General features: G+C 41.4%; 1 protein-coding gene across 1 annotated transcript in view; it reads right to left on the reverse strand.

Annotated features, from left to right (window-relative positions):
* Window positions 1-5,840: 5,840 nt before the first annotated feature.
* The window catches only part of LOC130584239 (disco-interacting protein 2 homolog C), a 113,975-nt gene continuing 92,753 nt past the window's right edge, over window positions 5,841-27,062 (reverse strand). Inside the window, exons 31-35 of the mRNA XM_057384090.1 lie at window positions 17,987-18,044; window positions 16,956-17,030; window positions 15,852-16,026; window positions 13,939-14,062; window positions 5,841-9,321 (exon numbers count right to left, since the gene is read on the reverse strand). Of these exons, the coding sequence (XP_057240073.1) occupies window positions 9,069-9,321; window positions 13,939-14,062; window positions 15,852-16,026; window positions 16,956-17,030; window positions 17,987-18,044 (685 nt within the window). The 3' untranslated portion in view covers window positions 5,841-9,068. The remainder of the gene's footprint in view (window positions 9,322-13,938; window positions 14,063-15,851; window positions 16,027-16,955; window positions 17,031-17,986; window positions 18,045-27,062) is intronic.

The following is a 27,062-nucleotide window of genomic DNA, read 5'->3' on the forward strand; positions in this document are numbered from 1 at the left end:
GGATCAAAACCAGAGAGGCCCTGCTCGTGTTGTCTCATGTTAAGGAAATGCAATTGCAAATAGAAAGGTCCATCCATTTGTGAGAATACTTGAATATGTTTGGGTTTAAGTGGGAGATGATTATAAGTAATGTAAAAAGAATAGAATCAGCTCTCTTGGACGTTTCAAACCCCATATTTTATCCTAATAAAACCTRTTTCCAGATGTCAAAAATCTCCAAAGTATGATAGGCTGTGAGTAACAGTCTTTGAAAAAGAAATGCTGGTTGCTGGAGGTTCAAAATTGTAAAATCAGAAAGAGAACCAAGAGAAAATTAAATTTTCCCTCTTCCTCCCCTGCCCTGGGACCTCTGCAACCCCATAACCCTGAAGCCGCTAGTGAGGTATAGAAGGATTGTTTAATTCCTTCGGGAATGGCAAACAGCAATGAAGAGGCTGAAATTCAGTGCAGCACCTCCTTTGTAGATAATTTGTACATAGAAGGGGACTGATAATTGCAGATTATTCAGAAGAAACGCCAAGGGAGCAAGAACACTCCATGCTAAAAGGCAGAGCGTTGTGTTTGTTTACGAAGCCACCGGCCAGTTGCTGTTAACTCCCTGAGTGAAAACTAAGCTGGCGTGAAGCTTCAATGGAAATAGGATTTACCCTAGAGAGGTACCTAAAAATAAACTCAGTTCTGCATCAGAAGACGCTGTGAATCTGGTTACACAAAATGCTGCACTAGTGTTTGGAAAAGGACTTCTGCAGAAGAAAACAATGTTTATTAATAAGGCCAGAGCATTTTCATTTTTGACTACTTCATTAACAACAAAGGTATCTTTGGCATGCAGCYACTGTGGGTGGCTCGGGGCCCCACTTGCTGCCACATTCCAGCTCTGTCTGTCCCCTGCTCCCGCTCCTGTGGGAGCTGTGGGAGCCCAGCTCTGCACTGGGCAGCTTTGAGCCATGATCCCACCATGCTCGGCCACAGTAATGTGCTTTTGTCCCTCGTAACAGAGCCTTCAAGGAGAAAAATGCCTTCATTAAAAGTGGAAAGGGAATCCTTGCTTGCACACAGCAGCTCTTGGAGTTCCTGGCAGCAGGGAAGAGGGTTTTGCCTGGCGTGGGCCACCCCTCTGGCTGGGGCACCCTGCTCACGGTTCCTGCCTGGGGATGGAGCGGAATGAGGGCTCCAAACCCCAGGGCACGGGCAGGGACATCCCTGCTGCCTRCCTGCAGCTCAGCCCCGCCAGGGAACAGCAACTGGCTCCTTCCCAAAGGAAAAGCACGGCCAGAAACTCTGCCATGCATGGCTTATGTGCTGCAGAGAGGATTTCTCTGGCTGACACAACACTTGACTGAGCGGCGGAGCCTTTTCCTGTCTTTTCACAAGTCCGTAAAGACCACAAGGGCTGGAAAGCCTTTTAGTTGTGCCCCAAAGAAACGCAGGATGTGCGGCTGAGTCATGCAGTTGCCTGTTGTGTTTTCCCAGCGATGCTGGAGCCAGCAGCACGTTCACCCAGGGCTCCAGGGCCCGCGGTGCACGGCAGGAGCCGCTGGCCGGGCTGTGGGGAGCGGCCCTGGCCCTGCTCATCCCGCTCCACCCGCGCTGTTCCCGCTGCCTCTCTCTGCCCAGTTTGGGTGGGGACAACGCTGCACTCGCCAGAAAAGCCCCCAAGCCTTGGAGTTTCTTTCCCTCCAGTCAGCGGGGTGGCCCTGGGGTTTGGGGCTGGGAAGGGGAGCAGGAGGCCGCTCACACAGAGGTCCCTGCGGCAGCGGCWGCCTCTGTTCTGAAGCGCCACAGACACGGAGGAACCTCTGAGCCACCTCGGGTTTGTCCTGGCGCAGGAAAGCYCAAAGCTGTGGACAGTGATAAGCAACAATTGCCCCAGAGAGGGGCCCTGCATCGGGAGAGCAGAGGGAGTTCAAGCCTGAGAGCCAGAGGCTTCCCAAGCTCGTCCTCAGCCTGGCACAGCCCGGACTGTCCCCTGATGCCCCGGTACTGAACCCACTCCCACAGCCTTTCTCTTCAAGGCTCCTGGAAGCACAATCTCTGGACAGAATCATCYGCAGAGACACTGTTTGTGGACTCCTTAACAGCTTGCTCAGAATTTGCCTTTTTTTTTCTCCTAATCGTGATCCTATCCAGGGCCTCCTTGGGCAGAGGAAATGTTCCGACGTCTCCCAATTACGGCTGTCATGGAGCAAAGCAGTGCCTGGTGTGCCTTGTCCCACAACAGCTCTAATTATTATTCTTCCTGTGGCTCAGCATTTCCAAATCYGAACGGGACTTTGCCACATCCCAAACAGATAGGTTGCACCCTGACTTTGTGTCTGTCCTGCAGATTTATCGGGCTGGAGAAATRAATGGTGCTGGGAGCTGTAAGTGGAGCGCAATGACAGCACACATGCCTCATGCAGGAACGCAAAATGCAATCACACCAGCTTGGCAGCAAGGCTACTGCCCTGTTAGGTGATCCACTGGAAATGAGAACTTCTAAATGAAAATTTTCACTTAACAAAATGGGGGTTTTATTAGAAAATTTTCATAATTAAGTGATCTCTAATAGTCACTTTATTATGTCTTAAAACAGCAGTTAAAAGCTTCTTGTTTTGTAAAAAGACTTTGCTCCGAGATTAAAAAATACTTCCCTCCTTTGAAGGAAAAAAAAAACTATAGCTGAGACCACACTTCATTTGCTTTTTTCTTTCTCTTTGCTAACCAAAGAGCTGTGAGAGGAGAGAAGAATTTAAACACTCCTCATTTGGTTTTTGTGGCCCTGGACTGGCAGGGTGGGCTCTGGGTTTCCATGGTGGGCACTTTCAGGCCGTGAATGTCCATCCCTGCCCCTGCAGCAGCCAGCCTGGACTGAGCCACGCAAGGACCCTGCAAACGCACTCGAGGGTGCAGCCCCACCCCACTGCAGTTACACATGGTTGGGAGAGAGAGTGGCATGCAAAAAACATCCTCCTGTGGATTTCAGGAAAGTATTCAAACCCAAATGTCTGGGAGATGCATCCTAGAAACGCTAATGAGCACATGTGGATGCCATGGAAAGTTTAACTCCTTTATAKCTCCTCAGCCAATGATTTCCTTTGGGTGGTTGCTGGTCCAAATCCCCCTCTCCTGCTTCTCGGTGAGCACTGCCTGTGCCATAGTTCCCTCCCRACCTGGCTTTGTGGAAACATTATTTTCTTCTTGCTGGCAGCTGCTTTTCCCAATCATCTTCTCCCAGGATTCCTGTTCTTCAGTCCCACCACTTACCTGATACAGACCTGGTTGTTTTTCTTAGTTTCCCAAACTATTTGGGTTGGTTATACTTTGTCCTCTGACCTCCACACACCTCCTCTCTGGAGCCAGATCCCAGAGCCTTTGGCTGAGTTCAGCAGGGGTAGCTCAGCCAAGCCTCCAGCCAGACCCCGGGGCTAAGAGCAGCAAGGTGTGACACAGCAGCTGGAGCTTCCTGATGGAAATGCCCTTGCCTAGGTGAGAAAATTAAAACGTAAGCCTGTAAAACTGGCTGCCTGATGCCACAGGGTTAGACAGTCYCAACTGCTTGACCTTTACCTCCATATGCACAATCTTCTCTTTCCTGGCCTCTCTTCCCTTCTACACCAAATGCTCTTCCTAAAACTGCCCTTCATGCATGGCTTCCTCTGCTGGTGTCTTTATCTTGATGGCTCAGTACAGCTCCTCTCTCGGAGCATCTCCAAACCTTTCCTATCATCTCCAAACCTTTCCTATCATCTCCAAACCTTTCCTATATCCTGCAGCCACACTTGGAAGCTATTCCCTGCTGTGGAGCTTCCATCAGCTTTGTTCCCTCCTTGAGCCACCCTCCACATGCCCATGAGCATCAACCTACCAAAGCACAAAATTAAAAYAAGATCAGCTTTGTGTCTTTAGGATCTGCCCATTAACTGGCCATTGCTGTAGAATATTTTACAAACATTTAAAAAAGTATTAGATGTGTTGTGGGATCCCTGGGGAAAAGACTTTTTCACATCCCCTCTGTGGATCATAGACAATACAACAGTGCCTTGGCTTTGGAGAAATCTTGTTTGTGCAGACCAGAAAAAAGCAGAARAGCACTTGTGGTACTTTGACTGGCAGGATGCAGCCTGACCTGCTCAGTGAACCTGAGTGAATCTGAAATGTCATGCAGTGTCCGGGGCAAGGATGATGCCAGGAGGTGCAGAGCCTGATCCTGGTCTGCTGCGTAGGAAAATGGGARCTGCTGTTTCAGAGATGCTGATCTCAGTCAGGTGAGGCACAAATGAGGTAAGGCTTGAGAAGGGTTTTGTACCGACTTTAAAGTGATATCYCCTCAAAAGAGAACAGAAAAACCAYGAAAATGAGAACCCTAAATCATGGTAAGGTGAGTGAGAGCTTTTGGGAAGGTGGGCTGCTAAATGGAGCACTCCAGATGTAAAAAAMCCCCATATTTATGTTTMAAAAACAACATATATGTAWTTTCATATTTTATCCCCAAACAAARTTATTAATTTCTACTTTCACAATGTCATATCTGTTCAGTTTTTCCTTTTCCCTCTTCAAATCTCAGTTTTAAAGCAAAAATTTCTTCCAATAAAACAAAGRAACAAAAAATTCAARATCAGGGTTGGCTCTTACCCTGGGCACAGTGGGGTCGATCCCCCTCTTGGCTGTAGCTCTCCCCCAGTGCCCATCCAGCCCTGGCCCACGCCAGAGCCTGGCTCAGCTCCCTGGAACCAGGAGTGTGCCCAGGTGAGAGCCACAGCTGGATTTGCCTCTCCAGGGGCGCAGAGGCYTCTGTGGCCCAGCAGGGAACTGTGAGAAGCTGCTCTGGAGGAAGATCAAAGCGCCCCCAAGCCCAGCTCTCCTCTGGCTTTGCTCACAGGGCAACTGGTGAGACTTTGTTGTTGATCTCCGTGCATGCCCCTCCCTCCTTCCCTTGATAATAACAGTGCATAAAACAAATTTTTGTGTTGAAAAACAGAAAAGGAAAGCTGTATGGTCCTTTATCAAGCTTATTTCCAGTCCCTACCTTCTCAGTACCAGTGTGATAATGAATAATTATGCTGTTCTTATTTTGCATGATTCTTCTAACCCTGCATTTTTTTATTGTGATTTTTCACCAGCTTTTCAGTGTCATAGCCACTGTTTGCCAAAATTATTTTTAAAATGTGGAATTGAAATATTTTGACCTTTTAAAAACCCTAATACCATTAACATAAAACATCAAAACCCTTTTTCTTTGAATGAAATTATTTATGAAATTGAATCAGGAACTACTTGCTCTTCTGCCATCCTTTTCCTTCTGCCACCCCTGACTTGCTCTCTCTCCTTCCCACAATTTTTGCATTGCACTCTCTGCTCAGGGAAACTGTGGGTCCACAAAACAGCACCTACCTCTTGTGATGAAAGAGCCTGAACCTGAAATCCGAGCCATCAGAGATGGGACTTTACACCCTGAATTTCTCAGACAGGCCTCCAAAGACACGAGGGCTCAGAATTTCACCCTCTGAAATCAYATTTGGAAAACAAGAGGTGGGGACAAACCTCTTTTCTGGGGCCACTGCTGCTCTGCAGCTGGGAGCAGCTCTGAAATCGAGATATTTTTGGAAAAGGCCAATGGAAACAGCCATTTCCAAGAGGATCATCAGGCTGCCCAAGGCCACTGAATCAGTAGGGAGGTTCGAGCCCCACATGTGTGAGTGACCAAGCAGTAACCCATGAACTTCCACTGGCAGAAAGCTCCGTCAGAGCTGCAACACCTGGGTCAGTAACTCCCTTCAGTGACTGATCAGCRGCGTGTCAGTAGCCAGACCTTACAACAAAAGTGATAAGTGACAAACTGGAGGAGTTTTACAGTACTAATGCTTTGTTATTGCTTCTCACAAAATGTTACCAAGCTTACAATAATCTTTACACTTTCAGCAAAAATGTGAACAGTATATTTGAATATATTAAAAAGAATTAAAAAAACATTTCACAAAAAACATTTGTTGCCATATGAAAGTCTTTCAGCAATAAATGCCCACACCAGTATTTAAACATTGTTAAAAGTATAATGATTTGTACTAATAAATTATGCAACAAGAGAGGTAAACAAAATAAAATTACAGTATAGCTCTCCATGTTCCTCCAGTGAGCATCCGCAGCTCTCGGAAGCTCCATTTTAGATGACTAATTAAGAAACTGATATTTTCAGAGCAACAAAAATAAAAGCTTTTATTTGTTCATTTGAATATAAAACAGGCGTTATCACAGATGTACAAAGCGTACTGGTGGTTTAACATACAAGAAGGTTGCTGTCCTTTGCACATAAAAATTTTTGTTTGAATCTGTGATTGGCTGAGTTACATGAATTTCTCTAACCAGTCACCACACTCTATGAAATAACGCTGCTAACATTCAACTGATAAAAGGGACAGTCTTCCCTTGGGTAAAGTGTCAAGCAGGATTAAATATATATAATAAACAAGCACCATGAGGAATCTGCTCCTGTTTGATTAGTTTTGTGTTTAAATGTTCATTGTGTACCCTCTCTTTTTGTGCATGTGCATCGAGTTGATTACATRGTTTTGTCTGACTCCAAAAGCACAAGGTCACAAGACAAACATTTTATACATTCTCATGAATGGTTTATCTACAGTACAGTTTCTAATACAGAACAATCCTTCTTTATTGCTCAGTCTGATGGTGCTTAAATGTTTCCTTCCTTTTGCTTGCACAACAAAACCAGAAACTCAGTTTATCATTTCTCTTAACTCAGGATTTAACAACCACAGATGACAGGTTGCAGAAGAGAGCTGTTATTAACTGCGTTTCACAACTGCATTGCAGTTCTTTTATTCTCTACAAATGCAAAGTTGACTTGGTGAAGGTTAAAGTGATGCTTTGAACGACAGCAAGATTTGTTTTGCAGTACTGAGATCAGCGGTAGCAGGACTTCACAAGTTAGTTCACACACTGCAATTATGTTTGTAATCAATCAACATCTTGTCTGAAACCTTACAACAACTTGCCATTAAGAACAGATTTTATTCTTTTTAGGGAGCAGAAAATGAATTTGACAAAGGATGGGATTGGTCTTCAGAGCATGAATAGGGCTATTCACAGGACAGTGAGGGCGGAGGAGATGTTCTGAAAGAAAACGCGTCTGACGTGGCGAGATGCTCTGTACTGTACATGCAGACTAAAACGTCCCTACCTTTTAAAGAGATTTTTAACACCCAGCATCGAGACTCCCTTATACGTGATATAAACATGATAACATTTGCCCTGCAACAATCTTAGTCATGCATATCCGGTAATGAGAGCCAGCACATGAACGTCATTTGGGACAAATAAGAAAAGCATTCTTGGACTGCAGCTGGTAAATCCCACTCTCGATCACAAACAGGTCAATTCAGTTACAACCACATGAAGGAAGGGGAAGGCTTTAAAAAAGGGGGCAAGGGGCGCAGGGAAGACAACAGACCCGGGGAATCGAACCCCTCTTTTCTCCAAAGGTAGTAAAATGAAGGCAGCTGTGATGCATGTTTTCCTACTCTTCTCCCGTGACGGCCTCAGGCTGGAGACCACGGGACTCCTCCGTTCTTTCACCAGGCAGATGGGCTCCTCTGATGTTTTAATGCTTTAGGGACTGGTTAGCAGGGGCACATTCCGTGCCAAGGGGTGGTAGTGACTGTACGCTCCTCTCCATTAAGGAATAAATTAAAGACCATCGAAACAATCGTTTCCTGTAAATGTAAACTGGATGCGTTGGCCACCGAGCTACGTGTCCTAGCTGAGAGGCAAATTGATAACTCTGTGCAAAAAACCCCAGAACTTTTCCTTATAGCAGTAAAAACACCAACTAAAACAATGAAAAAAAATTGTGCAACAAAGTTCTGCAGCTAGACAACAGTGCTATTCCTCAACCTGCCTTTTCTAAGTCTAACAAGTGTATGCACATGCCAGCACGAATATTTATTGTTGCCTCCATGGCAAAGAAAAGAAAATTATTGTAGTGCATTTTTAGTCTTAAATTCATTCACTGCCTTAAAGGCAGCAATAATTCCACTTGCTGGTATCTAGAGGATTCTTTTGACAGGGATACTTAGCAATCCAGGATTGCTTTTTTTCTTTTTCCAAAAAATTTGTGAGTAACATTTGATTATCTACAGTGGGAGACACCATGCAAGTGACAAGTACTGCATTTTAAACTTTAAAATCTTTTGTCATTAGTGAATTTATATTTCATATATATATATTTGATGTGATACTATCCACTCAAGATAATACAACACTTTGTTTTTATATTAGCAAACATTTCAAGAGTTTAATATTCTTGAATGTTTCTTCTCTTTTATACTTCTAAAGAGATCAAAATAAATTAAACGTTTTGTACATAATTACAGAAGAAGTAGTTAACTTATTTTATCTTTTTAGTTTAGTACAAAGRTATTTGCAAGCTCATTGCCGAAATACACCTTATTTATAAATTTCTTCCATTCTAACGCTAACAGCAAAGGCTCTTTGGCCTTTGGGCTTTCAGCATCTCTGACAGAAAGCTGCAAGATTTCTAATTGAAAGGTGCTACTTTGGGTTTTCTCCTCGTACCACTACATAGTTTCCTAAGATGTGGGATCTAAAATGGCTTAAGTTAGTAATGGATCTGTATTCATCAGCTTTTTATGATATCTTAAAACAAATGAAGGAAACAATTATTTGTATTAGTATGCAAATTGTTTTAAAAGAATCCATTTGGAGGGCAGAATAAAAAAAAATCTACTTCAGCTTACTTAATATAAAATACAAAGCCACATTTACTCAAAAAGCAGTATTGTCCAATAAGCAAAAAAAAAAAAAAAGGTTTAAAATGGGCTTTTCCAACACACTGAAGGGCCTTACCCCATAGTCCTTCTTTTCTAAAATTTAGTGGTAAAAGAAAACATTTCACATTTTATTTCCTGCCAATCGTGACTGCTTTGAAAAGTCATAATAGAAACAGTTCCATTCTGATGAGTGTCAGCATCTTATCTGCACACTTTTTTTAGTGGACACAAAAAAATTTTATACATCTATAGTAAAGTCCATGGAAGCTTTAAGGTACAAGACTACATGTTGTAGGCCACATAGATGGGATCTAGCTGGTCTGCCAAAAATCCATCTCGTAGGTGCATACGTTGTTTCTCTCCACGGGAGTTGATAGGAATTACACCAATGTCCACAACCACCACCACCCCTACAATCAGATAGTGTTCCTCCAGGACCACATTGGTGACCAAAGGAACAAGGTCCAAAGCTTCTTGCTCAGATCCATCCAGCTCAACTACAACGACCAACAAATTTGTCCAGGTAAACACCGCGCTGCAATGAAAGAAAAAAATAATATTATTGGTGGGGCTTTTCCACACATTTCATTTTTAATCCTTTTTCTTGCACCTTGGTTACCTTTTGTTGGAGCTCCATGGGCTTGTTCAGCATGCTCAGCACAAAGGGTGAGCAGTGAGAGAGAACATGCTGCAGGCAAAGGCAGAACAGCCCCAGGAGCTCTCTCTTTAATACTGCTGCAATTTGAAGCATTAGGCTGAACTTTACAGAAACTTGCCTGTCATGCAAGGAGGTAACAAGACAGCATGTGGTTCCCTCTGAAGCCAGGGAAGTGCCACAGCTCTGCCATGTTCATGGAGTGATGTGCGTGTGGAGGCGGCGTCTCTGGGGTGTTTTGAAGAGCAGCCCAGAAAACTGAGAGGTTAAGAGAGGAGGCACTGAGAAGAACAGCAGGAGCACAATCTGGGCTGAAGGATCTGTGGGATAACCCCTGCCAGTGAAGGGGTGCAGAGCCCTGGGAAGGCACAGGGCACAGTGCAGGTGGACAGGGGTGCTGGGGAGAGGGCATCCCCCCAGCGCCCGCTCGGCAAACGTGGCTGTGTGCCTTTGGGAACGGGCTGGCTGCTGCCCAGGCAGGTCAGAGCTCAGCACAAAAAAAGCTGCAATTCTTCTGGACCAATTGGTTCCACAGAAATAAGCTGTGTCTCCATCTGTTTTATTTCGGCTGTTTTATTTCTGCTGGGTTTAAGGGGACAGGAGTTTTTACATTCATGATTAACAGCTGAGATGGTCAAGAGAACACCATTATCTCCAGTATCTCCTCTTTGCTAAAAGAACTTTGTAAGACCCCAAAATTTTGGTTAAGCCCTCAAGCCAAAGCAGGTGAATTTGGGTTCTGCTACCTGGGACCTTTCTCGCTAGGGATAATGCATTTATCCTTCCAAATATGGAGGCTGGGTGGGTATCAAAGTCTGGTGTATGCTTCCATTCAGAGTACAGCTTCCCTCCATCCTCCTCCTCACACCTCCAGTGTCTCCAAAGACTGTCACATCTCATGGGAGGTCAGCACAGCTGAGCCACAAAGAGCAATCTCCTTCTTCCTTGCAGGTGTTTAAGACAYTTCTTCCTCTGATTTATTCCAAAGAATAAATAATAATATTCYACACATGTAAGTCATACATCAAGCCCTGTACTTTACTCGTCTTTACCTTATAAAATCAGGGGTTAACTTCCCAGAACTGTCTTGAGCATAAGCATCTGRAAGTCAGAATATATTATGTATATAAGCCATCTTCAAAAAGAGCTTCTTACCCTAAGGTCAATGCTTGATTGAGACAGAAGTGCACTGTTTTAGCCGACTAAGACAGCTCTGAAAATTCATGTACTGTGGAAACTTATCTTATTTTGCCCAAAAATTAACTGTGAAAATCTACTTTATGTTGATGCTTGACAGAATGGATTTTAGGAGAAAAGAACTTACTYTWAAAAAAAAAAGTAACATTATTTTCAGATCCTGCCAAAGTACTATTTGATTGAATTCTTATGTGCTTATTGATCTGGAAAACTAATGCAGCCAAAGTAAGGCTGAGCAGGCCCCTTTTGACTTAGTACTGCTGTGAAATGAATTTACATTTGTAATCATGTTTTCACACAGACATTCTAGTAAGTTTTGATTGATGCTGAATATTAACAAAGTAGTATCAGTCTGCAGAAATGTCCATCTCCAGAGATGTCCTGGAGTTTTCATGGACTGTGRGACAAACATCTAAATTACTATTACATATATTTTAACAAAAAAACCTGGGGAGGTTTCATTGAAATGTAAGTTAGCATTTGAAACCATGCCTTGAATCTACTCTTAGCTTGTTACTCAAGAAAGCAATTAATAGCAAGGTTCAGGAGCAGGTCCCTAAAACATGGCTTAGAATAAATTAGTTTGAATTCAGAAAACATTCCCAAAACCTTCATGAAGCTTCTATTAAGTCATAAAATTAGTGACACTCCCAAGAGGTTTCAATTTAATTTAAAACTCATTTCATGTGTCACGGTTCTAACTCACCAGTGACCACTGGAAGCAAAAGGAAATATTGCTCTTCRTGTTCTCACTAGCTGAGATGAAGACACATTGGCCAGTGTGTATCTCTTATGCATACATCAACTTTCTAGCCCTGATGAATAAAAATACTTAGACCAAAAAATCAGGGACCAGGAAGGTGCTGCCCTTTCCTTCAGAAATTATCTGAAGTCACACCCAACAGATACAAAACAGTCAATACACTGAGATGGAATGGCCACTCCTGCTGCTTCCATTTTACCAAGTGCTTCAGGAAAAACCAGGAAGTTGTCAAAACACCTCCAGGGAAAGCAGCTCCTAATTGTTTTCTTCTCCAAATACCTCGTGTAGCTTTGYGTATAAACCACTTCTAAGCAGATTCCAGGAAGCTCTCTGTTCTGTTCCTCTTTTAAGACTTTGACATTTAAATGAATTAACTATGTGCTTTAATTAAAACACATACCTTATTTTTCAAGGTATTTTGTGGTATTAGAGRCACTTTCAAAATGCCCGGTGTGGGTTTACATCACAATAAAACCAGACCATGACACTTTTGTAAGTATAACAAWATTTTGTTTTGAGACACGGGAGGCCTGGGGTCAGAGGATGCTGATTTTGTGCTAAAATTTCTTAAGAGATGAGAATAATTTTAAATGACCTTTTTACATCTGATCCTCAGTGRCAGAAGCTGCCCAGCAGGATCACATGTCAGTCAACAAGCCCCCGCTTCCCTCAGTGGTGTCCAGTGTTACAAAATGTGGTATTTTGTCTCTGGGTGTTTTTACAATTTATCAACTGGACATACCCAGAACCCTCTGTGTGCAGCAGGGATTGATGTAATTAAATCCTTAATGGGGCATTGTAATGAAACAAGAAAAAAAGCTCACACCCCCATCCACAGAAAAAGGGATATACAAATTATAAATAAAGATTCAGCTGGCTATTGTTTTGTCAAGGGGTGTTTCACAAAGACAAAAGGAGAGTCTCTGAGAAGCTGAAAGAGRAGTTACGTAAGAAGAAGTCAAGGACAGTCAGGACACTGACTGTGAATGAAAACTCCATGATGGTTATTTGGCAGAGCATTGGTGAGAAGAGGCTGGGAACTGTGAGCAAAGCAGACATTGTCACTCTATATAAATAACAGTGTGTCCCTCTTCTGCAGGGACCACATCAGAGACACATCTTACTCACCAGCAACATCTCTTTTTGAAGAAAAAACAACCCTGAAATATTGGCCTTAAATATCAGCCTTTGGGCAAAGGGTAGCAACAGTACAGTGTTTTCTGAATTCTCACTCCTGTGCCTTGTGCACCATCACCCAGATACTGGGAAGAGCTAAGGAACTGAGATTTATCTGCATGTACTTCTACCTTCTTGCCCTTYAGTGGCCTTTTTCTCTGGTCATTCCAGCTTACCCCCAACCCTTTTTCTGTTTCCACTTTCTCACTCAGGATTTCCATGGCTGTGGAACAAAAKGGATCCTCAAAGTGCTCTCAGCAGTCTTGAAAAAAGGAACATAATTTAAGCATTTTTAGGTACTGAAACCCATTTCTGCAGTGTGATACAGCTACTTTATTCACTGCCTGTGAGCTCATAATTTGGGGGGACAAACCTCTGACAAACACACACTGCTGAACACATGGATTTATGAATCTATGGCCATTTTATAATAGAGGGGTCCTTAAACACCTTGATSTGAAAACTTTCCATCCACTGCTGGCACTGATCTGACACATTTTCAGGAATTTAATGACATTCCTAAAGTGCTCACACTGGCCTGTGTGAAGGCACAGAACCCAGCTCCCTGTGTGATGCCTGCCTGAGACAAGCCATGCCAGCAGGGATGATGCTCTAGGGAGGAGGCAATAAGGCAAAACCTCAGTTAGAGCCAGCCAAGCAACTAATTGCATTCATTTCACCAGATACTTAAGGAAAAAGCAAAGTCTTTTACTAAAGAAACCAGTCCAGTTGCTGTGCTTCATTCATTATTAAGCTTCCTGCTCCAGGCCACACCTCTGCAGCCAGGATTGAGAAGAAAAATTGCACTAAATTGCTCTGGCTATTGCGACAGGCTCATTCTGGTTGAAAGGTGAAGAGCTGAGCTGAGGTTGTATCAAAACAAAACAAATATGTGACTCAGTCTTTTGATGCAAAAATAATGAAAAGCAATTTGTGCTCATGTTGGCCTCAAGAAATGATTACCTGCTGTGTACATCTGAGGATGATACATTGAGTAAGACAACATCATTATTAACTCATTGATTTACTGCTTCAATTTGCATTGTGACCTTGATTTGATCACTACTTCATTTATTAATAACCAATTCAAAAATAACAGTATGTTCACTAACAAAATTTATTGGTGGGTTCATTTATTTGAAATGATTGCTTGCAAAAAAAAAAAAAAAAGAAAAGAAACATTTGGATTAAATCTGTTTGTGCAAAGTTTCATCCTAAGGACACATTTGCAGCTGGGTTATAAATCCTGTGACCATCCTGACAGGCCATTTCCTGGATCAATTGCAATATCCAAGGAAAAAACCCAGACATTATAGATATTTCAGCTTTTTATAAGGGCCCTGGTGTTACATAATCCTTACCATTCTGTGATGCTCTTGTGTGCTCTAATTACYGAGGTTTCGATATCGATTGGGTGGTACCTCATCCCTCGCAGTTCCATGGCTTCATCTAATGCACCCACCACATAAAGTGCATCATGGCGTTCTGGTGGCAAGGGGGAAAAAAAAAAGAAAGATTTTATTATCCAGTACATTAACCATTAAGAATTGAGTAAAATAAGTATGACATAAGTTATCCTCGAATTTCTGAAACCCCAAAGTGATTCCCGAACTAAGGAGCATTTTCCATTACTGAAGTGCAGTGCAGAGGAAAAACAGAAGAAAGGGAGGCAGAAACACTATTACCATTTGAAAAAGACAAACAAAGAAATCTTCATCCAAAGACAGTGGAATAAATTCCTGTTTTTCTCCCAGGTGGATGTAGAACAAATTCTTTTTTCTTAAGGCACTCTGAATAGATCATAGGTTCCTTGTTCTCCTCTCTTTTTTCAAAGAGAAAGAACGGATTTGATCCTAACAGTACGGCCGATGTTCCTCCAATTGCTTTGGGATGGTTACTACAGAAGTGGTTTGTTTTTTTTTTTCTGGTGTATTACAAAGGTGTTCATCAATAAACCAAAAAATGTGCTATAGCCAGATAGCAAACTGCTCATTCAGGAAAATGAAGCATAACACTCTTACAGCCCATATTTTTGGCCCACTAAAGAAATAAATGAGGTTGGAATTACACTTTTAAAATATACTAGGCTGAAAATGAACAATTATGTGCTATTCATAAAAAAAAGTATTTCCTAACAGACTTAAAAGCAGATGACTGACTTTTTTTTGCCTTAATTTGGATAGCTGCATGGTGGTGTTGCAATGGTAATATGAGMTCTGCCTAATAAAGGGCTGAGAACTTTCTGCACTGGGAGCTAAAAGCAGGAGGAGGATGGAGCAACTCTTTGCTAGGATAATATTTAGGATATTTGAATGCTTAAGTTGCAATATCCTCAGAGAATCTTGAATTTTCTCAGGGTTGGGCTATCATTATGAAATGAAAACAGCCTGTGCAACCCAAAGTAAATCTCTTCAGAAGGCGCCAACATGAGGGCACGGCAGCAGGCCTAATCCACAGGAATCATAAAATATTTTCAGATTTGATGAATTCTTTTTCTGGCTAAATAGTAACTAATTCTAGAGGCCCCAGGATCACTCCTGGAGGTGCTCACAACGTTGCTGGAAACCTGCTTGGCCAACAGCCTCCCCATGACAGTTCAGCTACAGCTGCTCGTGGCACTGTGCTCTGCAAAAACCATGGAAAAATACGTTTTCCCAAGCACAGACTCTGTGCCTGGCAGTGCTGGTTCACTTGTGTGTACAGAAGACAAGGAATTTCATTAAAACAAGCAAGGGGATCCTGCACCTCCCTGACAGAAACCCAAATTCCCCATAGCTTCTCTTGCAGGCTACTTGCTTGGGTTACATTTCAGTAACCAGCCCTGTGGGGTTAAAGACAGGAAAGTCTGAGGAATGGACAGCTCCCATGAATGGTTTGTAACAGAAAAGGTGCTGGTCACAGGAGGGACAGGGCTCAGACTCCCACCAGGCTTTTTCTGCTGCACAAATGCATTCCTGGGGACACAACTGCCAGACCAATGATGGCAGTTACAGCTGCATTTCATATTTTTCAAGCTGAAGCACTGGGTACATTAACAGTGCCAAAAGGTCACTGGTGGAGGGGATTTATAGTACCTGAGGTAGAGCAAAGGAAAAACAACTACCTCAGCAGGGAAATCTTTGATTCATTTTCAGATTATTTTAACTAAGGCTTTTTGCAGTATTACAGGTTTCGCAGATGAAGCTTGTTAAGTACTGCAGGGCCAGAGACACAGTGTAAGCCCCCAGTTAATTCAGATTATTTGTATAGACCTAGATGGTGAGAAACCTCTTACCTCCATTTGCATCTGTGAGTTCTGTTCTCCTCAGGAACCCCAGATAGCCAGTTCTTGCCCAAATAGTCTGCGTGTCTCCAAAGCTGAGTCTTGAATTAAAATGATCTGATTGCAAAGATTCATCTCCATAGATGGTAAAATACCCACTGGCGTTGTGAGTGCTGTGAACCCATATCTAAGTTAAAAGCAATTATACTGGTATTAATTAAAGCAGCTTTCGAGAATGAAGCATTATTGAAAGTTCTTGATGCAAATATTTTTAGTCATAGCTAGATAATACTAAAAATGCCTTTTAACTCTATTTCTGAATCCATAACCAACCCAGTTCTAGGCACAGAGACACCAATCTACTTTTGCTGAAGTTGCAGGGCAGATCTGAGCCATGCCAAGTCACCCCAGGTTCAGTGTATTTACCCCAGCAGAGCATCCCCCATAAACACCAGACAGACAGATTATTTTAAAGGKTGAGTGAGGCCAGGGACCTTCATCAATAGAGATTCATTCCATTGAACTCGAAGCATCATGGAAATTTTTATGATTTCAAATTAATGAACTCTTACAGAAACTCACAAATTAGATTGTAGTTTTAATTATGATCAAACATGTTCTTCATTTTGTTAACTAGATTTTTAACTGCTTGAAAACAACGTAATTTTTTTGTCGCTCTAGAAACATAAATTTGAAAAACATACAGCCTTGCTCAACTCAGCTAATGAGAGCACTTTAGTGCAATGAAGCACAATGATTATAGAGAACATCATAAGAAAACCATCTAGCTGAAATTAGGCTAATCTGTAAACTTATTTTTCATGTAAGCTTCCATCAGAATTAGTGCAGCATCGAGTATARAAGACAATAAGCAAAAGAAGTTTTTTTTTTCATTTTTTAAACTTGAGCTGCTAGTATTTAGCAAGTATGTTAATAACAATTCTAATCATAACACAAATATCACGATCCACACTTTATAAAGATCAGGAGAATTCACTATTTTCTTCACCGGGCATTTGATAAGGTGCATTATAGGAGATCATTAGCATGCACAATGATAGCTTTGTCTCTGCAATTTAGTTCAGAGCACACAAAGTTCAGGTTCTCATGACTCACCTCACCAAGATGAGAATCTCCTAAGGGTCCCTTTGTTTCTGGATTAGCAATAATGATACGTACTCCTGGGAGGATCTATTGAAAGATAACATGAGGCATAAGATTATGAGCAGGTATCACCTTATGCAATCGTATGCTGATGCTTTGTMCCCAAAGAACCTTTATTAGAAACTCCAAGAAATCCTTAAAAAAGGTAAAGTAGATTTATAGTGCAAAAAAAATAAAATAGTCCATAGTTCTGATAAATTCTGGGATAATCGTGAAATGTGATAAAACGACCTCTCTTTGTGAAAGCTGTTCCATCAATAAAACTCCTCATAAATCAAATGTTACCTTGCAGAACAAAAATTTGACCAAATGGCCCCTGTTTCTATGGGAATACACAGTAGGATAGGAAAAACCCCAATGAAACTGGAACAAAGAGAAAGTACCACAGGCATCATGCAATCTCCCAGAACCATGACCTGCCAAAGATGTCATGTAATGGACATCCAACAACTACAGAGGGGGATGTTGAACACTAAAACAGAAAAGGAAGCATCCTCTGACCATGCATGTCTGCAAAGCATGGACAGAAAGCTTTAGTTGAGCATCCACAGCATCAGAGCCTACTCCTGTGTCCTCACCCTGTCCCCACAGCCATGCCCCAGCAGGGACAGTGCATCTGCAGGAGATCAGCAGCCCCTGAGCAYAGCGTTGGTCATCTCAGAACGGCTCTGCATCGATGGAACTGCCGGCACCTGCGGCACATTTGTCAGCTGCWTACAGAGTGACATGCAGGGGGTGAAACACCTTCTTTTTGCATAAGAAGGAATTGATTTCTGCATAAAAGAGTGAGGTACMGGTTCTGAGAGCTGTAATGCATCAATTACTGCCATCATGCTGTAACCTCAACAGTAAAGGWAGGACATCGATCTGCACAGCTGACAGCGCCTTCCCCAGCACTACATTCACATAAAAATGAACAGRAATGGAGATTCACTGAAAATATTTACCACAAAAGTTACACTTAAATCTTTTTCAGTACTTACTTTTCCAGACTCCATAAGAGGCAAACTATGTGGAGATCCTCTTTCAACTAAACGAACTCTGTAAAATAATATGTATAATAATGGATGTGTTTATTTGTTCTTCAATAACATTTATTTCTAAAAGGAATGGTTAATAGTTGCAGAATTTAATGTTATTTTTGGAAGAGATGAAGCTTATATCCTGTTATGTAGAACATAATCAGACCCAGTATTTCATATTAGTCAAAACTTATGGATGAGAAAATGAAAAAAAGATGTGCGTGAATGTTTTCTTAAATAATAAATTCTTCAAATGTAGGTGGTGCCTTTTATTTGTTTTTGATAGACCTTTGTAAATGGATTTCCATACACAAATTTATTCATGACAAGARGGATCTAAAATACTGATTTCCCACAAGAACATCATAAAAGTCAAGGCACAGACACAAAAGCATGTGAGCCAAGTGAGCAACCACATTCCACAAGTAGCTAACAGCTAAAATCAAAATCATATCAAAATAACTTATAACCTGGCCTCAGCTTCAGATCTGCATTTGCAATCTTTTAATTATTTTCCATGGACACTGGTCGATAAGCATTTTAATATTAAAAAAACATAGTTTAATGAAAAATGTTATTACTGCTGAGATCAGATCRGTTCTCAGTGTGACTTTCTGGTTGTCTCCTTTTTAGATAACTTATTTCCCCACTAAGTGAGCTGGAATGGCATCTCTCCTTCAGTGGTATGAAGGTCTGGAAGGAAATTCCTCATTTAACCTTAGAGAAGCACTCAGCAGGTTAGAATGAAAKAGATTTCCAGTTCTGAAATAGCTGATGATCTCAGCCAGTACATGGCAAAGAAAATTGGGTAACATCTAGTTATTCCTGTATCCTAAATAAGTAACTTACAAATTCTAACAACCATGAAAACCTTAAACTTCCCACTCCTTATCCATAATCCACTTAGCCAAGCTAAATCTGAATTATGTCTGAAGAGCTGTTCTTACCTCTTTCCTTCCCTCAGCTCCTGGTATCTAAAAGACAAAACCCCACAATGCAAGAGCCCAAAAAACCAGCCACGTAAAAGGTAAAGATGAAACATCAGAAGACAAGAAAAYTGCCAAGAGCAGATGGGTGGAGACCTGGATCCCGTTAAGCTGAGCATAAAACTGAGCCTATTAAGAGCAGTCACAACAGRTCTTTTTCAGACTGTTTTGAGGTCTTTTTGCAGACAGAGAACCACAGTGCTCAGTTTGGGAAAYGAGGGATGAGACACAGAAATCCCTTTGGAGAAGAACAAAGCTCTGGCAAGTTCARACCCTRGGCATAAAGGAGATGGAAAAAGATCTTTTTCTTTTTCCYTCTTTCTTTCTCSGAGAGTCTTCTATAAAGCTGAGGCTGTTGAGGTCAAGGCAGGAATAGCGAATAGTGTTTCATCTGCAGCTCTGGGAAGTCTCTCAACCTTGATGAATGGGGCAGGGCTAAGCCCTGAGATATTGCACATCAGTGTGAGCAGCTCCTCTCACTAACACAAAGATACAACCCAAACATCCAGGAATTTCAGACTTTTTTCCAAGTCATGTTGTTGAGAGGAAAAGGATGTAAAGCACCCTACATGGGTACTGCCTGGAGCAGGGACAGCTGGGCAGCTGCAGCCTGACCTACAAGGTGTGTAACAGGAACCACCTTTCAGCATTTGTTCAACCACYACAAAACTCCCAGACAGAGCCTGAAGCACTGATTTCCTGCTCTATGTGTTACATTCGATTTCATAGGGCTCTTGTTTACACTGTATTGCTCTTACACCTCTGCTGTGTTACAGGTGTGTACACGTGCCTGTGTTTTCCACATTTCCTGCTGAGCCTCCCACCAGCTGAAAAGCAGCAGAGCCACCACTGGATTCCTGGCAAAAGCAGCACAGCTGCAGCATCCCTTTGCTCATCCAGGGACACAGACACGGGGAAGCAGAAAGCCAGGCCATGGGAGCTTTGCTGGAATGTGTKTGTGCAAGGCTAAATTAATGCTGCTCTATGAAGGGTATTTCTACATCAGCCACGCTCGTGTTGCTGCTCAAATGGCAGCCCACATCATGTTTAGGAGTATTCAGCAGAGGTTTTAAAAATAACTCTGTATATGTTGAAATTAAATATTGCCAAACCCAGTTGCTACTAATGCCTATATATTTTTGCCTTTTTATAAATATTTTTGTTCTATAAAAACCATACTGGTGTAGAAATAGAAAATACCTTTAGCTAAGTTCTTCCAAACAACTGACATCCCCAGTCTTTCAATAGGTGTTTGCAGACAGGGAGCTACTCTGGGAAGAAATAGTCATCATCTCAATCACTTGCTACCTCCTTCAGTAGAGTTATCTTACCTATTATTTACAAACATTTGTGAAATTGAGAAAATCTTAAAAAAATGRACAATTTAGAAAACTTCAGCCACAAGCACTGTTAAGAGTGATGCTATAACAAAGGGCAGGAAGCACTTTATGTAATTTAGGATAGGTTTAAAGAGAATTCTATTTGGATAACAGCAGAAAAAACCTCCAGGGCAGGAAAAGTATATGCCAGAACTGTCCAGCTGCCCAGAGATACTGCTGGCCTTTGCTCCCCTCCTGTCATTAAGACATGCCTCTATGAAAAGCTGCTGAACTCCARGCCTAGCAAAAATCACAAATAATAAAGCAGCACATTCAATAGTCAGTGGAGTGACTACTGGAAATGAATCAAGAATCATAAATCTGAMAATCCCCTCTTTGCTTTCAGCATCTGTGCTTCCCATCTTGTTCTTATTATCACTGGCATATTCTTCTAGCTCCCTTCTCCACCTATCTCATTTAACCTTTCCTGATTTTTTAGCACATGATGATCCACAGAAGGTGCAATTTCTCACTTTCCAGCTCTGTTAAAGCTCTCCCACTCTGTGCTTTCCGCCTCACATCCCTACAGAGTTTTCACAGCAGTGCTCTAAACATAGAAACGGCATTTCCTGGAGGTTTTCTGCAAGGGCCCTGTTAGCACCCAAAACCTTGGATCCCTTTTTAAAAAAGTTTCTGCTAAGCTCATAATTCATTTGGGAACAACACACTGTCAAACCTCCAACAAAACCAAAATAGTAAAAAATATTTTGCCACAAAGATATTTTTAAAAAATGTAAGTAAAACATGAGATTCTGATGTTTCTGACTCTCATGCACATTCTTAATTTTAAGTGCTTAATAGTCTTATTAACACTACTGGGACTAGATACTGTGAATAAATTATGGCCATTAGGCAATAATTTTTAAAATTAGTTTTATGTGCCTCAGCATAAAATAATTCAATTGTTCCCACTCYTCCCCAAGAGATTTCCATTTTTCCACTAACAAATGCAGACACAATTGAAAACTGCTTTGCCTCCCTCTTGAGCAAGAAGCATCACTAWCAACGCTGCTCTGGTAGGCAAACTAAAAATGCAGGGCCCATCAGACTCTTAAAACCAACACCTCTGAACCCAGGTGAGGCTGGCAAAGAAACACAGGCTCCTCACAGCCTCCCCAGGACAAWGACAGCAAACCCTCCCCAAATTCACAAATAACCATAAGGTGCTCCCTGGCAGCACAGATACAGAAAGGACAAGTCCTGTTTCTCTGCAGTGCTCCAGAGTTCCTTGTTGGGAATGAAAACAATCTCTTAYAAAGTGAGTGCAGAGTCTTCCTTGCTGTTTTCTTCTGCTTTCCAGTCTTGCTGGGAAGGGCAGAGGAGAACATGGCAGCAGAGCCAGACTGGGCAAAGAGCCTGAAAATTGAGTGGATGCAAGAAAACTTGTTGCCCTTGGGTGTGAAAGCTACTTTTGCACCTTCTGGTGGTTTGCAACCAAGCTGAGAGGRAAAACATAAATGAGAGACCCAAAGCAGGGCAAACACAGAGTTTCCCCCACCATGTCTCATTGGAGGGGAGAGACAGAAGATGTCCAAGAATCGTTTCACTGTTGCAGATATAACCAGGGATRATACACAATGAAACTGTACTACTTACACAAAATAGTACAGGAAAGTATATTTTTCATAACTTTTTTCCACTGGTTCCTAAAAGCTTTTTCTTTAAAAATTCTCACTGGAGCTGTACAGTTGAGAAAGCTGTTTCAAGGTCTGGCTACTGGGATTTAATGGGGAATGCAGCTACACCACCAGTATATGCCAAACTTATTTTCTTGTTGCAATTTAATACATTGAACAGATTTCATCTTCTTTAAAATAAAACACTTTCTATGGAAAAAAGTAGGACTGAGATCTGACTTTAGAACAAGAAGTGGCCAACTACAGCTAACCAGGCACTGCAACCACCGTGCAGCAAAGTGGTATCAAAATGCAGCAACTTGYCGCCTTACGTGAAATTGTAAATTTTGTTCATGCTCCATTTTAGATCTGGTTCATTCGGTGATGAAAGCTCTCCAAAATACACTGCACAGCTTGCTAGCACTTTTCACTAATCAGAGAGTTTGTCAGCAGAGCTATTAACTCTTGCTTTGGGAATCTGCAGGGGCTGGCACGTGCAGAGCRGTGCTAAGCAAGATTACGGTGCCAAAAGTGGGCAATCCTTCAGAGCCGGCTGTGCTGCTGCTCCGAGAAAGACTCTGGATTCTGTGATTCTAAYAGAGATGGAAAGAAGCTATGAGGTCATCCAAGTCTTGCTCCCTGCCAAAAACAGACTGCTCCCTGCAGTGCACTTTTGAGTGCTTTGTCTACTTCTGTTAGAGTATTTCAAATGATGGGGCTTCTTCCACTTCCTTTCAGGGCTYATTCCTCAGCTGAATTTATTTCAAATCCAGGAGCCTTTTTTCACTCTGCAATGCTTGGCACGAACCAGTCTTAACTTCCTCCTATTATTTCTACCTCTCCACATCCAACTCAAAGGAGCTTTYCCCCAGTGCTCCCATTCTCTTTCAGTGTAGCTCAGCTGAAGAGATTGCCTTTTATCCTAACACTTGGCCAAACCCYACATCTTGAGCTTTTCCCTCTCCTTTATAGCCATTGTCTCAAGCTGAGCCATGGTAATTGCCTTCCTCCTCCTTGCCTGAGTGCCAGAATCCTCTGTCAGCCAGACTTGGGCACTGCACCTTCCACCATCTCCAGCTCTAATTTCCCTGCCTATCTCACTATCCCATCCTCTGCCTGGAGCAGTTCTCACACCATGTCACTTTGCAGGCATGCCAGGCAAGCCCAGCTCTTTGAATAGCTCTTCTTTAATACCAGCTATTCTGCACTCTGATCTCTTTCAGCATCTGTTTCTGGATGCTGCCACTCTTGAAAACCCTCAGCAACAAAGCCTAGAGGAAACCAAACAGGATGTGTTGAACACATAACTCAATGTCTCTAAGTCCCCTCCTTACCCATAGTCTTTCTGTGGCAGAAAGCAACAGCCAATGATCTCTGGTTTCATTCCAGCCCTATTTCTTATGTTTACCTACTCACTATCATCTTGCAGTAGAAGTTAAGCTTGTGGGGAAAAAGTTGATATTTTTTTACCCTGCAAGAAATAGATGTTTTGAAAATTTTCCTATATTAAATTAAAAAAAAAAAGTACAGAAGTTGCAACCTAAATTAGTAATTTAGTTTAGTTTTAAATTAATAATTTAGTTTGGAATCTAAAACACAAAAATGTGGCAGGTCAGACAAAGRGGTTATTTATGTTTAATGTTTTGAGAGTTTTTGTTTTGTTTTGAAATTAAGTYAATCAACTCTCCAAACTGAAAATGTTTTAACCCCCATCAYGAGCCTTCCCATCTTAAAAAWAAARGAAAAARRAAAMYTTTTTTCTTAAGCTGGAAAGGATCTGCCCAAATTGACTCTTCTGAATTAAACACCATCTTCTATGGTGAAAAAAARGCCAACTACATAATTCATTAAAAACTGTAACCAAAATCTAATTTTAAGGTACTTACAGACAGAGACCTTTTATATGGCTACATCCACAGCACATTGACTTCCCAGTTCTGACTCAAATMATTAAGAACTATTGCCACCAACAGCTTTCAGACATAGATCAATGTCCAGTGTAAGATGGTGCCTGGGTGAGACTTTTGGTAGGAAAGGGCTGATGCAGCCTGTTCTCATTTTCTAGAGCAGGAAGAAGGATGGGCACTGTAGGTAACAGTGGGATCCTGGACTGGGTCAGGGCTCTCCCACACTCAAGACTGTCAGTGCATCTTCTCTTTACTMAAATAATAAAATATTTCTACATAAAATATTCCAGAATTAACAAATCAAWGAGTTTATTCTACCAAAAAAAGTTAGAATTTTTTAAGAATGTAATCTCTGCCTTCCAAAATGACATGCAGCATGCAAACAGCAGATCAGAAAAGCAGGGAAACTGCACAGCTGAACACTTTGGCTGAAGGGAAAATGTAGATAATGAAGACGTTTCCCTGCATTATCCTGGTTTCCTCAGAACAGTTTTTCTCCCATCACATGACAAATTCAGATAACGGATAAATACAACTGAGACTGAAAAAGGAACTTTGGGATTGAGGCAAACTTTAACTAATCAAATGAACAACCATTAAACTTTCTGTATGTCTAGGACATATTTTAATCCTGTTAATTTGATAATCAGCAAGAATTAGCACTAAATAATTTCCTTTAATGTAAAGGAATCCTTCACTATAAACCTAATTTGCACTTCATGTGTCAAATTCCCTGGGGTCAAAAGCAAACAACTTCCAATCCTTCAGATGGCTGAACAAAAAAGCAGGAAAAGTTACACAATTACTTAAGACAGTTCAGAAAGCTGCAAAGGAATCAAAACAGGGTGGGAACTCTGGCTCAGGAAGGGAACACTCGAAGCTACACAGACTAAAAAGAGCAATAGCAATTTTATCATAAAAGATTATGAGAATATGTAAAAAAAGTAAGTCATGTTTATGTTTGCTTTCAGCCTTGAAGTACTTTAAAACGTTCAGCTGTCATCACACATTAAAGTTGTTTAAATTAACTTTGCACATTGTTTAAAGCACAATATACAACTATTTCAAGAGAATGCAGTTGACCAGGGCTYTGGAGAAGTTGGTCTCCCACTCTGCACCTCCTGAGTACCATCGGGCACAGCATCACCTCTCTCTGTGCTTCAGGTTCAGCTTTGCAAAACCAGGCATAAAGCTGCTCACAGCTGTTATCTTTTTGCTCAGATTGCAAACCTCCCAGGACACGGTGTTTATCACTGATTGTTTTTACCATAATCATGGTTGYGATCTGACAATTCTGTTTAATGCAATATGCTTTTTCTATTTTGTAACCCTTTGTCTTCCCTCTCCTAATCTCTAAAGAGACTTCACCTATAGGGAAAAATTTAATTACAATGAACTTGGGATCTGAAAACATCCCCAGCTAATGGAATTAGCTTATTTGTTGTTAACAAATGATGGAAATTATTTTAGCATTGCTAATGAAATATTCATATTTTACATTCCCACRATGTAATTAAGCATGGAATTTCTGAAATCAAGTAATTTTCTTTAACCTGCCCCCTTCTCTTGCTATGACCTCCAAAATTCCTACCATGAGCTGACTCATCCTGCATTTTTTGGGAAAGAATCTGCAGAAAGTTYTCTTTAACAAAAACCAGGGATATTTCCTGTGCATGGAACACCAAGACATGGAGCTCTTTTTCCAGTGCAATGAAAACTGCAGATGAGCACTCAGGAGGAAAGGTCAGCACTGCCATGAGCAGCAGTGCCTTGTACACCTGCAGGCACTGCAAAGGGATTGTCCCATCACCCAGAGGAGACTCTCTGGGAATCCTGGATCAGCTTCTCAGACTCTTTGCTTCAGCAAGCTCATCTTCTGCTCACAGACACTTCCAGTACATGCCATACTAAAAAGGACAAGTGAGGCTTGAAGCAACATCTTAAGATCTATTGAAGGGAGCCATTTAAGAGGATTTTATATCTCTAACCAAATCAGTGATGTTTCTTGTATAAATAAAGGATGCTTTTCTCATTCAGAGCTCTCCTTGTCAAGCCTAACCATTCCTTCAATTTTCTTTCAGCCAGACTTCACTGACAACAGGAGCCACCTTGTTTTACCTATTCCCAGCTTCCATGAGAAGCATGATTGAAAGAGAAGGACCTGTAACACCAAAGAAGCTCACTATACCTGGMAATGGAAAATCCTTTTTTTTAAACAGTGTCAGACACTCTTCAGGAATAAATATGTTGGTGTATTTTAAGCTGGAAATCTAATAAGCAGTAAAATTCCCAAAAATTTTACTGACACTTTATAATTTTGGCAAATTTATTGTTAAATCCAAAACTGGTCTGAAAAAAATAAAAATGGAACCATTTTCCATCCAGCTTTTTTACTCACAATTGAAGAATGACATACAAAAATAACTTGCAAACAATAAAACAAGAAGTGTACAGCTGTGGTACACCTACCTTCTAAGAAACCTACAGCTTTTTGTTTTCCTTTTGTCTTTGTCTTACATAGGATGGTGTTCTCTTTCTCCTAAGCCTTCTAGGGAAATATAACTGGAATTTCTTGATTTGTAGTTCAAGTATGTGAAACCACATCCTCTCTCAAAAACCATATTTGGAGCCAAGTCTTATTGTCCTATTCCAYTGAAATCATGATATGCTTATCTCTTGAAGATGACTTTATCAAGGAAGAAATGTTCTTGCTTCAAGGGAGGAAATACTTCAATAACCAGTAATCTTCCCTCAGAAAGCACACTAATTACTTTGTAGGGCTCCCACACCCAAATTGGAAATTTCTCCCTTTCTCCTGCCCTGCAACTGAAGTTGCGTTATGCCTGGAAACATGAAGCATCTTTCAAAACTCTTTAAAAGGTMGATTTATAAATTTGGTTGTAACTCTGGATCTTTATGGATAAACATTACAATTTCTTCAACAATATTTGCTCATCTTTAGTTTCCCAGGCCATCAGCTTTATTCCTAACCACTGACTATTCAGTGTACAGAGGCTGAACAAGTCTCTGGGTCCATCCCCCGATGCAGTCACACCAGCAAGAGAGAACCTTTCCTCCTCTCTAGACAGACTGGGAGTTCTGTAAATCAGAGCTGAAAGTGTTCACATGATGCTTATCAGCCCAAATYA

The sequence above is a fragment of the Malurus melanocephalus genome, unplaced genomic scaffold (assembly GCF_030028575.1).
Source record: "Malurus melanocephalus ecotype Western Australia unplaced genomic scaffold, MMel_1.1 scaffold_684, whole genome shotgun sequence".
NCBI classification, from domain to species: Eukaryota; Metazoa; Chordata; class Aves; order Passeriformes; family Maluridae; genus Malurus; species Malurus melanocephalus.